Source organism: Coregonus clupeaformis, chromosome 20 (genome assembly GCF_020615455.1).
Source record: "Coregonus clupeaformis isolate EN_2021a chromosome 20, ASM2061545v1, whole genome shotgun sequence".
Lineage (NCBI taxonomy): Eukaryota > Metazoa > Chordata > Actinopteri > Salmoniformes > Salmonidae > Coregonus > Coregonus clupeaformis.
Window position 1 is genome coordinate 37307655 of NC_059211.1, and position 17966 is coordinate 37325620.

Sequence of the window (17966 nt, forward strand, 5' to 3'; positions counted from 1 at the left end):
CAATTTTTCCTGCTAATTGTAGTATGGAATGAACATTTGAGTGTAGCCTACTGCCTTGTACGCATTGCTGCACTTATGTGAAGAAATAATAGTTGATCAACATGTTAAGCTAAACATTCAGATCTGTTGCATCAGACTCATTGCTTTTTAACATTTTCTTTATGTAGCCTAGGCCTACTGGTTGTATGAATTTGGGCTCTATCTTCCCACAACTGTCCCTGAGTCTGTTTGGAATAGGCTATTTCTCGACAAGCTGACCAACGGAATAAGTAAACTTTTCAGTACTCTGTATAGGGGGTCTGAGTGTTTTATGAATTATTGTTCCCCTGCGGTGCCCGTTGATGCATACACACATTGACGGAGAACAGCTTTTCCTATCAGCTCTCATTAGATCACATGACCGCGTCAGTCTGCCTCCCTCCCAGCGACGGTCCTGATGCTGCGTTCCCAAAGCCTTTGATCCCTGTCTCGGACCGCTGGGCTGCTTCCCATTGTCATCGCTCACCTATTGTCTGTGTGTGTGTGGGGGTGGGGAGAGATACTTTTTGTATATGTAGTGTATTTGGACACCCCTTCAAATTAGTGGATTCTGCAATTTCAGCCACACCCGTTGCTGAAAGGTGTATAAAATCGAGCACACACAGAATGCCGACTGCGGGCCTAATCGCCCAACGTAAGTGCCCGACCTCACTAATGCTCTTGTGGCTGAATGGAAGCAAGTCCACGCAGCAATGTTCCAATATCTAGTGGAAGGCCTTCTCAGAAGAGTGGAGGCTTTTTATAGCAGCAAAGGGGGGACCAACTCCATATTAATGCCAATGATTTTGGAATGAGCTGTTCGACGAGCAGGTGTCCACATACCTTTGGTCATGTAGTGTATGTATGTGTCATGGGTGGGCTATTGTCTGACTCATATTCACTGACTTTAACTGTAGGGGGGAATACGTATTTAAAAATATTTGAGGTGTGTACAGCTTACTCATGGTGTAGCTTGCCTGGCTTGCAGAGTTTGCCCTTCTGAGTCTATTCCATTGGTTCCAATGTGCCTAGCAAGTTGTCTGACTGAGAACACATTGTTCTTTATGGCAAAAACCTTGTCAAGAGAAGAATGGGGGATAGAGGAAGAAGGGTTGATCCAATCAATTCATTACAGAATAGGTGACCATGACAGTGAGGACTTGAGCCAGGACAAAGGGCTTAACAACAAGTGAACCCTCCTACCCGACTAGCCTGTCTGTCAGCTGAATACTTTCCCAATCCCTTCAAATAGGTCCCAGCGTTTTGTCCTGGTCTGGCCATGTGGTCAGGAAGACTCCTGTCCCTAATTAATTGATGGGGAGAGTTCCTTCCTAGAAAGAGGAATTGGTGTGCTCAGCTCAAATGTTTGTAGTAACAAAATGTTTTTGGGCGCCGGGTTCAAAAGGCATATACTTGAACGCTTATGAAGGCTTCCCCCAAAACGCATCCGTTTGTTCTGACCAGGTGCAAAAAAAATACATTAAACTTAAAGAATATTTCATTGAGTGTGGGTTTTTCCTTTTTATAAGAGTTCCCTCCTGCCACTAGGGTGTTATCAATATAGTATCAGAGCTGATAAGAGCTGTTGATGTTGATAAGACTGTGGCAGTCACCGGTTTGTTTCCTCTCATGTTGAAACTGTAGCAATACCTATCCCAGCAGGGCATGACAGAGTGAGGGTGCCCGTGCCCCAGGAGCTGGTAATGGCATAGTCTGACAGAGATATGGATGTCCCTTATGCATTCAAGGCAGTCCCTGAGTCCTGTTTTTTCTCTCTCCCTCCCTTGGGTTGTGCTGTTGGCATGGTGTGCTGTAGGGATGGCAGTACCTCTGAGGTTTATACTCTTGAGGTATACAGAAGTCTGTAGGAGTAGAGAGTAAAGGTTGTTGTTGACTGAACAATCACAGATCTAGGAAAGGCTTATTCTCCCCAAACCACAAAATAATTGTTTTGGGGAGAGACTGATCTGTGATCTCCTGCCTTGTCACTCAACAGAAGTCTGCAATGTAAGTTTTTATTGTTGTTAACCCCTCTCACTCTCTCTCTGTCTCTCGCTCTCGATCTGTGTCTGTCTGTCTGTGACATCAGGATTCACGACCCGGAACTGCTCCCTAACATGCTAGACACACCCGTGCGCGAGCATGCAGGCACACGCACCAGAGCAGCTCTTGTTGTTAAATTGTAGTCATTGATGGATGGATTTGTACCACAGTAGCAGAGTTGAATTAAGCAATAAGGCCAGAGTGGGTGTGGTATATGGCCAATATACCACGACTAAGTACTGATCATAGGCACGACGCAACGCAGAGAGTAGAAGCAGCGTAAAAGAGGGGGTGGGGATAATGCAAGTAGTCCGGGTAGCCATTTGATTAGCTCCTTTGTCATCTTATTTTGGTGTCCATTAAGGAACTCCAATACTGGAGTGGAAAAATATGGTTTGTTTATAGAAATGCCACCGACATTGTAGTATTGTTCCCTACTGTCTCTACTCTGATGCACCTCTCAGCACCACTCCCTCCCTGCCTGCCTCTCACAACCCACTGAACCCAGAGTCAGCCATATCTAATCTGAGCTCCAGCGGACAGCATCACAAGACTCCTCTCCAGCTTCAGGGCTACACACACGCACACACACGAATATTAACAGAACGGTTCCAAATGGCATCAGACTTCGGGCTATTAACTATGCTATTCAATATGTATGACTTCCAACTATAGTAACTGTATTTCTCTAATATGATATTCAGAGAAATGTTAGCTAACAATGGCAGAACTAGATGTCAGGAGTGCTCTAGAGGCCTAAAGGTTCTGCTGTTCTGCTTTTTCTATTAGCTAGGCTAAACCCCATCACAGCCACTAAAAGCCATTCAAACTTCTACAGCAGCATCATAAATTAACCCACTACATAACCCAACCCATTACAGCCCAAAGAGTGTTCTACCATCCGCCCCAGTGACCTCAGTCACTCTCCATATACTCCGTCCACACACCCTGAAATAACTCCTTCACTGCCAGCTAATGGATGCTCTATTATCCCTCCTCTCCCTCTTATATTAGCTATCTCTCCCTCCTCCATCTACCTGCTAGCTGGTGGCTCCCTTCTCTCTCTCGCTCTCTCTTTCTATGCAGACCCTATCAAATGACAATAGGAGTGGCTGTATCAGTAATGAGCTTAGCTGTGAGTAAATAACCCTGCTGTGCAGCCCTGCCCTATCTCATGCTATAGTTAGCAATTGTTTTGCTAACTTAGTCTGTCTATTGAACTGTCTACATCTCATCCTCTTTCCAACTGTCGTTTGATGCTCAAGCAGCTAATCCGCTAGATGTGTGTGGGTGTAGAAGCAGTTGCCAATAGGCAATGGCACTTAAAATCAGTAAAAACATTGTTTGATGTGTGGACTTTATTTTATACAAGGCATGTTTTCATTGCTTGCTTGTATATAAATCTGTCTTTAAAAAAAGGTTGGATGTGACTGTTAATTATTCAACAGCAATCGACATGGTTGTTCGGGCTTTGAGGCCTATAATGCGGTAATGTTGTGTCAAATGGCCAATGTGCCATTCCTCTCCAACCTGGCATGGTATAATTTGATACGGAATATTTTCTTACTTTATAGAGTAATCAACGTTGATAAATAGGATATGGACATGTTGCGTGTATTTGTTTCTATTTGAATGATTGTCAATTCCATCTTCATACTATCGCATAGCTGTCTCTCTGCTCTTCATACTTTCCTTGTCAATTCATTACCGTATATGTTCGTAAAGCCTAAGGTAGGCCTAGGTTTTTAAAAATGTTTTAAGGAAAGGAGAAATTTGCTGTTGTGTCTGACATACGCTGGTAGCCTGTCAGGATTCCATCTCTTTAATAAAAATCTAACGCTCCTGTCATGATTTAATATTGTGGCGCAGTGGTCTAAGGCACTGCATCGCAGTGCTAGCTGTGCCACTAGAGATTCTGGTTCGAATCCAGGCTCTGTCGTAGCCGGCCACGACCGGGAGACCCATGGGGCGGCGCACAATTGGCCAAGCGTCGTCCAGGGTAGGGGAGGGAATGGCCGGCAGGGATGTAGCTCAGTTGGTAGAGCATGGCGTTTGCAACGCCAGGGTTGTGGGTTCGATTCCCATGGGGGGCCAGTATGAAAAAATTTAATAATAATGTGTGCACTCACTAACTGTAAGTCGCTCTGGATAAGAGCGTCTGCTAAATGACTAAAATGTAAATGTAAATGTAAAAGGCCTATTTTCAGTAGCTTAGGCTGAATTATTTCACTCATCGCGGCATCCTCTGTTTGAAGAACATATGCCAATGCCACTGCCATCAAATGACCGCAGCAGTAGGGTTTGTGTGAATGGACTTTGTGTGAATGGTTTTGTGCATCGAAATAGGTTCCATATTTAAAAAATGTTATATGCAGAAAAGCCAACGGACAAGGTAGGCGTTTATTTTCTCCTTTATTTAACTAGGCAAGTCAGTTAAGAACAAATTCTTATTTACAATGACGGCCTACCCCGGCCAAACCCGGACGATGCTGGGCCAATTGTGCGCCGCCCTATGGGACTCCCAATCACGTCCGGTTGTGATACAGCCTGGAATCGAACCAGGGGGTCTGTAGTGACGCCTCAAGCACTGAGATGCAGTGTCTTAGACCACTGCGCCACTCGGGAGCCCAAAGTCATATCTTTATTTTAAAATAATAATTTTGACATGCGTTAATGTCATTACGAAAATGCGACGGATCCTCTCAAACCTGGCATTTCTTAATTTGTAGATTCATATTTATAAAGTCATAACAATAAATAAAAAAATAATACAATTCCATGATAATGTGTAATGGCTTGTTTAAAATAAGTTTTTATTAAGAAGCATATCAATGTAAACAAGTGTACAAACAGAATTGTGACCTCCCCTTTTTACATAGGGCCTTATAGGCCTAAGACAACAGTAACATACGTTTAAACAAAATGGACATATCAAAAACTACAAAAAATAAATGAAGAAAGAAGGAAACCAGTAACAGTGGGATGCAATACACTGTCCTTGGGTTTGGACACCTGTGCTTACGTGAGTGTTGTCATGCAGTGAGGTGTGTGTACACGGAGGGAGGAAGGTCAGTGCGGTGGTCCTATACCTTTATCAGGCACACTGGCAGGGTTATCTGGGAAGGTTGGAGCTGGGAATACAGGTCTTCAGTTAGTATTCATAAAGGAAACTGTGTTAATAACGTCTGGCGCAACTGTGAGCACACACACCGCTGTGTGCCATCACACCAGGTGGTGCTGACACCAGCAGAAACAGTGAGTCACAGACAACCCTCCCTGATCTATCAGAACCACATCAGGACTTTCTCTGAACAAATGACTAGATCAGACTGGACTAGGTCAGAGAAAGGTTGTGGTGTTGGGTGGGAATGTCAGGGTAAGGGCAGGTCAAATAAATCTTAATGCCGGAAGATTCATCTTCCCTCCACATTCTATTTGATCTCTATTGTTAATAGTGGACTGGACACAGGCTTTGGTGTGTCTGTGTTTTGAGTGCAGTCTGTTGGTACAGTAGGCTATGCCCTGTAGTCCCATCTCTCTCTCTCTCTCTCTCCCTCTCTGGCCCTTTGTATTGCCCTAAACCCAACAGGAAATATCAGGGGATTTGGCTGGCCATAACCATGGCCATAACTGGTGTTTGTGTGTTAGAGAGACCGAGAGAGGGTGCATTGAGGCGAGCAGGGAAAAACACCCCTGGCATTTTGTTCTGGATCAGATGATCTGTCTGCTCAACCACAATGCCAAACCCTTTCTAAACAATGTCTGTAATTTGTCCAAATGTGACACTAGGACTACGAGCCAGGAGTTTCAGGGTCCAATCACAATCACCTTATATTGCATCTCAATACTCTAAAGTAGCTTGAAGCTTCCTCTTCCGTCTCCTTTCCTTAATCTGCACTGAACTGTAAGAACTGGACAGATTCCAAGTGGGATCTGGTCATTCGGCATATTACCTGTCCTGTAGTTCCAGATCAGTTCAGGGTTTGCTCTGCAGTAGTTCTAGACCCCCACTGTGTGCGTGTTCTCCAACATAAGCTCTCTGTCTGTATGAGCAGTGGCAGGGTTTATGTCTACCTGTTGGCTAGGCCCCCTGTGAAGAGTAGAAAACAGACAGAGAGATGGAGAGAAAAAAGAGAGCAAGGGCGGACAGGCTAAATGCCTTTTATGCTCGCTTCGAGGCAAACAACACTGAAGCATGCATGAGAGCACCAGCTGTTCCGGACAACTGTGTGATCACGCTTTCCGTAGCCGATGTGAGCAAGATCTTTAAACAGGTCAACATTCACAAGGCCGTGGGGCCAGACGGATTACCAGGACGTGTACTCCGGGCATGCGCGGACCAACTGGCAAGTGTCTTCACTGACATTTTCAACCTCTCCCTGACCAAGTCTGTAATACCTACATGTTTCAAGCAGAACACCATAGTCCATGTGCCCAAGAAAGCAAAGGTAACCTGCCTAAATGACTACCGCCCCGTAGCACTCACATCGTTAGCCATGAAGTGCTTTGAAAGGCTGGTCATGGCTCACATCAACACCATCATCCTGGAAACCCTAGACCCACTCCAGTTCGCATACCGCCCCAACAGATCCACAGATGACGCAATCTCAATCGCACTCCACACTTCCCTTTCCCACCTGGACAAAAGGAACACCTATGTGAGAATGCTGTTCAATGACTACAGCTCAGTGTTCAACACCATAGTGACTACACGCCCCCATTCACATTGACGGGGCTGTAGTGGAGGGGGTCGAGAGTTTCAAGTTCCTTGGTGTCCACCTCACCAACAAACTATCATGGTCCAAACGCACCAAGAAAGTCGTGAAGGAGACTGAAAAGATTTGGCATGGGTCTCCAGATCTTCAAAAAGTTATACAGCTGCACCATCGAGAGCATCCTGACCGGTTGCATCATCTCTGGTATGGCGACTGCTCGGCATCCGACCGTAAGGCGCTACAGAGGGTAGTGTGTACAGCCCAGTACATCACTGGGGCCAAGCTTCCTGCCATCCAGGACCTATATACTAGACGGTGTCAGAGGAAGGCCAAAAAAATTGTCATAGACTCCAGTCACCCAAGTCATAGACTGTTCTCTCTGCTACCGGAGCGACAAGTCGAGGTCCAAAAGGCTCCTTAACAGCTTCTACCCCCAAGCCATAAGACTGCTAAATAATTAATCAAATGGCCACCCGGACTATTTGCATTGACCCCGCCCCTTGTTTTTACACTGCTGCTACTCGCTGTTTATTATCTATGCATAGTCACTTTACCCCTACCTACATGTACAATTTATCTCTACTAACCTGTACCCCTGCACATAGACTCAGTACCTGTAACCCCTGTATATAACCTCATTATTGTTATTTTATTTAATTTATTTAGCAAATATTTTCTTAACTCTATTTTCTTAACTGCATTGTTGGTTAGGGGCTTGTAAGTAAGCATTTCACGGTAAGGTCTACACCTGTTGATTTGAAGTACAGTTGAAGTCGGAAGTTTAAATACACTTAAGTTGGAGTCATTAAAACCTGTTTTTCAACCACTCCACAAATTTCCTGTTAACAAACTATAATTTTGGCAAGTCAGTTAGGACATCTACTTTGTGCATGACACAAGATTTACAGATTATTTCACTTATAATTCACTGTATCACAATTCCAGTGGGTCAGAAGTTTACATACACTAAGTTGACTGTGCCTTTTAAACAGCTTGGAAAATTCCAGAATATGATGTAATGGCTTTTGAAGCTTCTGATAGGCTAATTTACATCATTTGAGTCAATTGGAGGTGTACCTGTGGATGTATTTCAAGGCCTACCTTCAAACTCAGTGCCTCTTTGCTTGACATCATCGGAAAATCAAAAGAAGTCAGCCAAGACCTCCGAAAATTAATTGTAGACCTCCACAAGTCTGGTTCATCCTTGGGAGCAATTTCCAAACGCCTGAAGGTACCACGTTCATCTGTACAAACAATAGTACGCAAGTATAAACACCATGGGACCACGCAGCATTCTGTCTCCTAGAGATGAATGTACTTTGGTGCGAAAAGTGCAAATCAATCCCAGAACAACAGCAACGGACCTTGTGAAGATGCTGGAGGAAACGGGTACAAAAGTATCTATATCCACAGTAAAACGAGTCCTATATCGACATAACCTGAAAGGCCGCTCAGCAAGGAAGAAGCCACTGCTTCAAAACCGCCATAAAAAAGCCAGACTACGGTTTGCAACTGCACATGGGGACAAAGATCGTACTTTTTGGAGAAATGTCCTCTGGTCTGAAGAAACAAAAATAGAACTGTTTGGCCATAATGACCATCGTTATGTTTGGAGGAAAAAGGGGGACGCTTGCAAGCCGAAGAACACCATCCCAACTGTGAAGCACGGGGGTGGCAGCATCATGTTGTGGGGGTGCTTTGCTGCAGGAGGGACTGGTGCACTACCCAAAATAGATGGCATCACGAGGAAGGAAAATTTTGTGGATATATTGAAGTAACATCTCAAGACATCAGTCAGGAAGTTGAAGCTTGGTCGCAAATGTGTCTTCCAAATGGACAATGACCCCAAGCATACTTCCAAAGTTGTGGCAAAATGGCTTAAGGACAACAAAGTCAAGGTATTGGAGTGGCCATCAAAAATCCCTGACCTCAATCCTATAGAACATTTGTGGGCAGAACTGAAAAAGCGTATGCGAGCAAGGAGGCCTACAAACCTGACTCAGTTACACCAGCTCTGTCAGGAGGAATGGGCCAAAATTCACCCAACTTATTGTGGGAAGCTTGTGGAAGGCTACCCAAAACGTTTGACCCAAGTTAAACAATTTAAAGGCAATGCTACCAAATACTAATTGAGTGTATGTAAACTTCTGACCCACTGGGAATGTGATGAAATAAATAATTATCTCTACTATTATTCTGACATTTCACATTCTTAAAATAAAGTGGTGATCCTAACTGACCTAAGACAGGGAATTTGTACTAGGATTAAATGTCAGGAATTGTGAAAAACTGAGTTTAAATGTATTTGGCTAAGATGTATGTAAACGTACGACTTCATCTGTAGGTGTCAATGTGCTGAGTCAGTTTAATGCCTGAGGCTCTTCCCTCTTTACCGACATTGACTGACTACAGGAACAAAAATTGCTATTTTCCTCTCCCTCCCCCTCTCTAGTCTCTCTTCTAATCTCATTCCTCTCCCCTCTCTGGTCTCTTTCCCAGCTCCGGGGTGTAGTTTCCGCTAGATAGGATCTCGGATCATCTCCCCAATCCTAAACTTAACCATTAGTGGGGGAAATGCTAAACTAACCCTAGATCAGTGTCTATAGGGGTAACTTCAACCTACACCTCTCACTCCCCCCCTTCCCTCTCTCTTGTCTACAGGGTGCTCCTCTCCACTCGTTACATAACGACCAGAACTAGCTCACATTCCTCTCCAAAAGCTGCTCCGTCTAGCAGAGGTTACGTTCCTGCCCCTCCTTTTCTTCCCCTCGTTTTGATTCTCTCTTTTCTTCCTTTAAGAGAAGGAATGTGTCAACACTCAGCTCTTTTTCCATTCATCTTAGTTAAAGCGGGGAGTTTGGGGGTCAGGGAAGGGAGTTTCTAACTTGTTCCTAACTTCCTACTTTGTATTCATAAAAGGGTTTCTCGCTCCTGTAGCGTACTAGAGATGGTTACAGTTGACTTCTACAGTGTGTCTTTCCACCCTTGTGTGGAGGAGTTTTTTAAGTAATGAGGAGGTGCAGACAGGTGTCTTCTTTACCAGACTAGAAGCAGTTTGGCTAATCTCAGTTCCTCACACCTGGCCTCTTCAGTAGTCACTAGTCAGTCAGCCTCCCTGTCAAACTGGACTGTGTTCAACACTGTATGATTCACACATTGTGTAGAGCCTTGTCCACACTAGTGCTGTATGCTGCAGTGGGATGATCAGACTTCAGTAGCTAGTACAACACCCACTCGCACACGCATGCACACACAAGGGTGACCACTTGTAGCGGATTGTGTGGGACAGTCCTGCATTTTAGAAATTTACCGGACCCATATGCTTTGGGTGTGTAACCTGATTATAGCGTCCGTCCACGGTGCTCAGAATGACAGAAATCACATTTTCGATTTTGGTAATTCATATTAACAGAACATGGAACGATGTACTGTCCTCCTTACTGAATTCTGAAGCGCACTTTGAAGGTCTTAGAATAACTGTCTACATTTACTTTTCCTCAGGCAACAAGATGAGTAACGAACAGCAAAATCACTAGCCTATGTCAATCTACTATCCCCCATTAGTAGAAAAGTTTACTTATTCCGTTGGTCAGCTTGTCGAGAAATAGCCTATTCCAAACAGACTCAGGGACAGTTGTGGGAAGATAGAGCCCAAATTCATACAACCAGTAGGCCTAGGCTACATAAAGAAAATGTTAAAAAGCAATGAGTCTGATGCAACAGATCTGAATGTTTAGCTTAACATGTTGATCAACTATTATTTCTTCACATAAGTGCAGCAATGCGTACAAGGCAGTAGGCTACACTCAAATGTTCATTCCATACTACAATTAGCGGGGAAAATTGTTGTCAAAAGGGCACCGCACATGCGAGCGGTTTCATGTGACAGAGAGAGAAATTATATGTTAGACAGTTAGAAAGAGGGGAGATCTAATATGCAACAACTAGCATGTGTTGCTAATATGTCTAGGACAATGAAAGAAAGTTTTATATAAATTAATTGCCTTCATGAATATGGTCTGATTTTGGCTAGGCTACTTTGAAGCAAAGTAAGACATGCCTCGTAGTATAACGTTCAGGTTTCAAACAATTAAGTATACAGTATGTTTTCAAAATGCATACTGGCTCCAGCTCATTGCAAAGTGGTGTGTGAAGCGCTGATGAAGCCTGCCTTCCGTTGCCGATGCATTTGCTGTTTGAGATGCTGCAGCAGCAGCTCTCGTGCTGTCTGACAGATTTTCTGCTCAAGTGCTCTGTATTTGTTTGCTGTACGTGTGATAAATACGATTTATAACAAATATACGGTGCACGCGCCAATTTAATTCCACTAAATTATGCAAATTAACCTATAAATACATGACCAGTCAAATGTATTTCCGTCAATGAATAGGCTAAAAAGCATTATTTCGCAATGCGAAATAATTGGTCAGCAATTTTATTTATCGGCTTTTAATTATTTTGGGGGGGGGGCTCAAGCCGACTATTACTGGCTAACGGAAACCCTGACACACACACACACACACACATTTTCTCTGCCAAAGTTTTGTAGATTGTCATGGAAACAAATTTCTGTTAGAATGTTTACTCAGTGTGAACTACTACTACTCTAACCAGAGTTTCATTTCTCAGTACTTTTTATATGCTATAGCTTGCCCTAGTATGTCATTCCAACAGATAGGCTAGGTCTAGCTAGAGTACAGTATAACTGTACACTGTACAGCACGAATGGTTTACAACTTTAGTTTGGGGTTTATTGTCCCACTTCTTTTACGGCGCCACATAAATTATATTTATGTATAAATGGTTTAAGAAGGATCATGTGAACCTAAATTGTGTTGATTTTCTTTTGTGTAGTGACTGAAATGTCAGCCGGCCACTTGGCTTGTTATTATATGTGTGATGATTGCAGCTCTCTAAGAGAAGTCCCATCAAGCAGAGAGGCGAGTGAGCGTGTGAAGTGTTATAGAAATGCAAGGCTTCTGGGATCAGAGGCCGTTTAATGGGGATTAGGTTTTAATTTAGTTGTAACTGTCAATCCAGATTTACTAACTCCAGTTGTAAACGGTTCTGGGGTCCTTCATCTGTGACATCACTCCCTCAGTGGTCCCTGTCCAGGACTTCCTCAGACACGTTGTGACATAAACACTCCTGCCGCCACCACTATCTTTACCGTGGCAGTCTGTTTAGGTCACAACAAGGTCTAGACTAGCCTATAGGCCTATGCAGATGGGGGTAGAAGTCTAGTCTATATGGCTAAAAGCTACAGTGGGGAGAACAAGTATTTGATACACTGCCGATTTTGCAGGTTTTCCTACTTACAAAGCATGTAGAGGTCTGTAATTTTTATCATAGGTACACTTCAACTGTGAGAGACGGAATCTAAAACAAAAATCCAGAAAATCACATTGTATGATTTTTAAGTAATTCATTTTCATTTTATTGCATGACATAAGTATTTGATACATCAGAAAAGCAGAACTTAATATTTGGTACAGAAACCTTTGTTTGCAATTACAGAGATCATACGTTTCCTGTAGGTCTTGACCAGGTTTGCACACACTGCAGCAGGGATTTTGGCCCACTCCTCCATACAGACCTCCAGATCCTTCAGGTTTTGGGGCTGTCGCTGGGCAATACGGACTTTCAGCTCCCTCCAAAGATTTTCTATTGGGTTCAGGTCTGGAGACTGGCTAGGCCACTCCAGGACCTTGAGATGCTTCTTACGGAGCCACTCCTTAGTTGCCCTGGCTGTGTGTTTCGGGTCGTTGTCATGCTGGAAGACCCAGCCACGACCCATCTTCAATGCTCTTACTGAGGGAAGGAGGTTGTTGGCCAAGATCTCGCGATACATGGCCCCATCCATCCTCCCCTCAATACGGTGCAGTCGTCCTGTCCCCTTTGCAGAAAAGCATCCCCAAAGAATGATGTTTCCACCTCCATGCTTCACAGTTGGGATGGTGTTCTTGGGGTTGTACTCATCCTTCTTCCTCCAAACACGGCGAGTGGAGTTTAGACCAAAAAGCTATATTTTTGTCTCATCAGACCACATGACCTTCTCCCATTCCTCCTCTGGATCATCCAGATGGTCATTGGCAAACTTCAGACGGGCCTGGACATGCGCTGGCTTGAGCAGGGGGGACCTTGCGTGCGCTGCAGGATTTTAATCCATGACGGCGTAGTGTGTTACTAATGGTTTTCTTTGAGACTGTGGTCCCAGCTCTCTTCAGGTCATTGACCAGGTCCTGCCGTGTAGTTCTGGGCTGATCCCTCACCTTCCTCATGATCATTGATGCCCCACAAGGTGAGATCTTGCATGGAGCCCCAGACCGAGGGTGATTGACTGTCATCTTGAACTTCTTCCATTTTCTAATAATTGCGCCAACAGTTGTTGCCTTCTCACCAAGCTGCTTGCCTATTGTCCTGTAGCCCATCCCAGCCTTGTGCAGGTCTACAATTTTATCCCTGATGTCCTTACACAGCTCTCTGGTCTTGGCCATTGTGGAGAGGTTGGAGTCTGTTTGATTGAGTGTGTGGACAGGTGTCTTTTATACAGGTAACGAGTTCAAACAGGTGCAGTTAATACAGGTAATGAGTGGAGAACAGGAGGGCTTCTTAAAGAAAAACTAACAGGTCTGTGAGAGCCGGAATTCTTACTGGTTGGTAGGTGATCAAATACTTATGTCATGCAATAAAATGCAAATTAATTACTTAAAAATTATACAATGTGATTTTCTGGATTTTTGTTTTAGATTCCATCTCTCACAGTTGAAGTGTACCTATGATAAAAATGACAGACCTCTACATGCTTTGTAAGTAGGAAAACCTGCAAAATCGGCAGTGTATCAAATACTTGTTCTCCCCACTGTATGTAAGGGTAAATGGCAGAGCCTTCAGTTCAAAGGGTTTTTAAGTCTAAGGTGAACTTCTACCCACTACTAGCCCCTCATGGTGATGTTACCTCATGGGATTTCACTCTGCTGGTTGTTGGGTTTGAAGAAAGTAGCAAAGGGAGATGACTCGCCCAATTCCAAATCAACCCCCGATTGGCTAGGTGGAATTTGTGCCATATTACCTTTTAAATCCTCTTAGATCTACACGAGCATGTAGGAATAGGGGTTGATGTGGGATTGGACAATATACTCTAACCCACATGTGTCAAACTCTTTCCACGGAGGGTCGAGTGTCTGCAGGTTTTCGCTCCACCCTTTTACTTGATTGATGAATTAAGGTCGCTAATTACACTGAAAAAAAATATCAACGCAACATGTAAAGTGTTGGTCCCATGTTTCATGTGCTGATCCCAGAAATGTTCAATATGCACAAAAAACATATTTCTCTCAAATTTTGCACACAAATTTGTTTACAGACCTGTTAGTGAGCATTTCTCCTGTGCCAAGATAATACATCCACCTGACAGGTGTGACGTATCAAGAAGCTGATTAAACAGCATGATCATTACACCTTGTGCTGGGGACAATAAAAGGCCACTCTAAAATGTGCAGTTGTGTCACACAACACAATGCCACAGATGTCTCAAGTTTTGAGGGATCATGCAATTGGCATGCTGACTGCAGGAATGTCCACCAGAGCTGTTGCCAGAGAATTTAATGTTTATTTCTCTACAATAAGCCACCTCCAACGTTGTTTTAGAGAATTTGGCAGTACGTCCAACCGGCCTCACAACCACAAACCACGTGTAACCACGCCAGCCCAGGACCTCCACATCCGGCTTCTTCAATTGCGGGATCATATGAGACCAGACACCCGGACAGCTGATGAAACTTTGGGTTTGCACAACCGATGAATTTCTGCACAAACTGTCAGAAACCATCTCAGGGAAGCTCATCTGCATGCTCGTCGTCCTCACCAGGGTCTTGACCTGACTGCTGTTCTGCATTGTAACCGACTGCAGTGGGCAAATGCTCACCTTCGATGGTCACTGGCACGCTGGAGAAGTGTGCTCTTCACAGATGAATCCCAGTTTCAACTGAACCAGGCAGATAGCAGACGTGTGTGGGCGAGCGGTTTGCTGATGTCAACATTGTGAACAGAGTGCCCTATGGTGGCGGTGGGGTTATGGTATGGGCAGGCATAAGCTACGGACAACAAATACCATTGCATTTTGTCGATGGCAATTTCAATGCACAGAGATACCATGACGAGATCTTGAGGCCCATTGTCGCACCATTCATCCATCGCTATCACCTCATGTTTCAGCACGATAATGCACAGCCCCATGTCGCAAGGATCTGTACACAATTCCTGGAAGCTAAAAATGTCCCAGTTCTTCCATGGCCTGCATACTCACCAGACATGTCACCTATTGAGCATGTTTGGGATGCTCTGGATCGTCGTGTAGGACAGCGTGTTCCAGTTCCCGTCAATATCCAGCGACTTCGCACAGCCATTGAAGAGTGGGACAACATTCCACAGGCCACAATCACATTTTTTTTTAAAGGTATCTGTGACCAACAGATGCATATCTGTATTCCCAGTCATGTGAAATCCATAGATTAGGACTTGATGAATTTATTTCAATTGACTATTTTCCTTAAATGATCTGTAACTCATTAAAATCTTTGAAATTGTTGCATGTTGTGTTTATTTTTTTTCAGTGTAGTAAGGAACTCCTGTCACCTGGTTGTCTAGGTATTAATTGAAAGGAAAAAACAAAAACCCGCAGACACTCGGCCCTCTGTGGAATGAGTTTGACACCCCTGCTCTAACCCATAGGCCTGTCAGCATACAGTATATCCCCACCCCACCCCCCTGGTCGCACATCAACCATTCTCCCTCACGTATGTGACATTTGAGGCAGTACATAGTTCAAAGCTATGGCTCTAAGTTTAGCTGTGGCTATATCCACCCTACGGCTCATATTATGGTCTGTTTTTGTATGCTGCCTCTTACATTACCTACCCACACGGCCATATATCATCTCTCTGCCTATGGGGCGTCGGGTTAGAGCTAGGGCTGGATGTATGTATGTATGTACAAGGTGGTGATGCTATGTGAATAGGCCCTCATTGCAACAGCATCAGCACTGGATGCTTGGATGATTAGATGCATGGATCATGTGCTCTGTAGAGGATGAGGAGAAAGATGTGTATAGTATGGACGCGTGCATCAGTCAAGGTAAATAGAGTGAAATTACAGACCTATGTTATGCTCTATACTGATTAGCCTAAAGGATCAGTCCTTAACTTCACCATGGTAAACAACACACATTCACCTTTCTCAGAACCCTCTCAGGTCCTGCCATCAAACTAATAGCTTAAACAGGCCAGATAGTGTGTGTGTGTGGCCTGACATTGATGTCTGAGTGGTCAAGGTGAAGCTCTCCGGTTTCAGAGCAAGGGGTGTGTGTGAGGTGACAATTGCAGCGTACAGCTGTTGTTTAGATTCATAGTGGGCTTCAAACAGAGGCCGGCCTGGGGGAAATTAATTCATGTAACAAACATGTAATTAAAGTGTGTGTGTGAAGCTGAACATTGTGGACATGTTCAAGCAGGCCCCACGCCCATTAAGCCCTAAACACACACACACCCCAGGGACCCTCCCTCCTCTCCCGCCACATCACCCCGGCCTTTACCCCTCTGATAAGAAACACAAAAAGACCCTGCTCTACTTCTCTCTTTTTCTCTCCTGTTTATCTCTATATGTTGTGCTCTTATGCAATATTAGACCTTTCCAGACTTTCTCTCTAGTACTAAGACCAAATAAGGAATCCAGTGGCAGAGATGGCATCTGCAGGCTGCAGGGCAGTTCTACAGTAGTTTGGTTCGGTTCAGTGTCCAGTACTCCCTTTGTCCAGGGGGGTGGGGGTTGGGGGCTGGAGAGACAAAATATAGTTGTTTTAAAATGAATTTCCTGCAATTCTACACATTTTGCCATGGTTTATGCCTTGTTCTTATGCTATCTGAGTGACTGAAACATTATAACAAAATCAATGGCCCCATGCCATGACATTTTCTACATGTTTTATTCTCCCTGAGTGTCTAGTTTTTATTTTGGTGGTTGTTAGTTCTCAAAGATGATCTTATTTAAAAATGTATAGCCATATACATTTTTCTACACACTTTATATCTGGTTTTGGTCGTTTAGTTTTACACTGAAAACATTTTACAATTATGACAATTATTTGTAAAAATTAAATAATAATAATAATTGGGGAGTGGCAGCCCGCCGCTGCTAAATGAATATAGGGGAAACACTGGACTCCCCATCACTCCTCACCTGTAAGCCCACTGAGGGATTATTCTACTGCAGGTTAATAACAGCATGCATTGATACCAGGCCAAACTACTGGAATAAGATCAGCGACTTTTGGGGCATATTAGACAGGGAGAACATTGCGCTGTAATAGAACACACACTGAAGATAACAGTGACAGAGCAGCTTAGAAAGGGACAACAATGAGCCAGACCCGCTAAGCTCTCTCTCTGTATGTGTGTGTGTGTGTGTGTGTGTGTGTGTGTGAGAGACTACTGTGAGTGTGAGAGACTACTGTGAGTGTGAGAGAGACTACTGTGAGTGTGAGAGACTACTGTGAGTGAGCGAGAGACTACAGTGAAGAGGGAAGGCTGCTTTGTACAGTTCAAACTCCAGAGGGAGTCTAGATCAAAGCACTTGTAACGAGAGGTTTGTTTTTATTTGTTTTTACACACACGTCACTGTTGGTACCCCAGTTGTCATGTGTATTGTTCAATGTGTGTTACTGACCCTGTCTCTGTCTCCCAGGTACCCCAGAAGTCATGTTTGTTGTTCAGAGCACAGCTCGTCAGGTCCAGGTGTGTCTAGTGGAGACAGCAGCCCCCCAGAGCATCTTCATGACCATGAGCAGTACCACAGGACGGACCACAAGGTGAGGAGTTGGCTAAAGCACAGACAGACTGGACCACCAGGCTAATAATCCACTACTACACCTAGAAACAGTTACTGTGTCTATGGGGTTTCAGACAGAAAGGATAATGATCAGACCAGAGTTTACCAATTGGTCGTTTGAACTGTGCATTTATTTTCCTCTGACGTAGCAGTTCAACAAAGCCATGAGTGTGAATATGTGTTAAGAGAGGGGGAGAGGGTTGTGTAGGCCTATATGTGGTGAAAGACGGGGATGAGTGTAGTAGTTGGCCTGGGGAGTGCAGGAGACCGACTGTGAGGAGAGGTGTGTGTGTGTGTGTGTGTGTG

At 44.2% G+C, this 17966-nt stretch overlaps 1 protein-coding gene across 4 annotated transcripts in view; it reads left to right on the forward strand.

Annotated features, from left to right (window-relative positions):
- LOC121533338 (SUN domain-containing ossification factor) overlaps window positions 1–17966 on the forward strand; it is a 73224-nt gene that overhangs the window by 23178 nt on the left and 32080 nt on the right. For all 4 annotated transcript variants that reach the window (XM_041839174.2, XM_041839175.2, XM_041839176.2 and 1 more), the window contains exon 2: window positions 17517–17640. In XM_041839174.2, the coding sequence (XP_041695108.1) occupies window positions 17517–17640 (124 nt within the window). The remainder of the gene's footprint in view (window positions 1–17516; window positions 17641–17966) is intronic.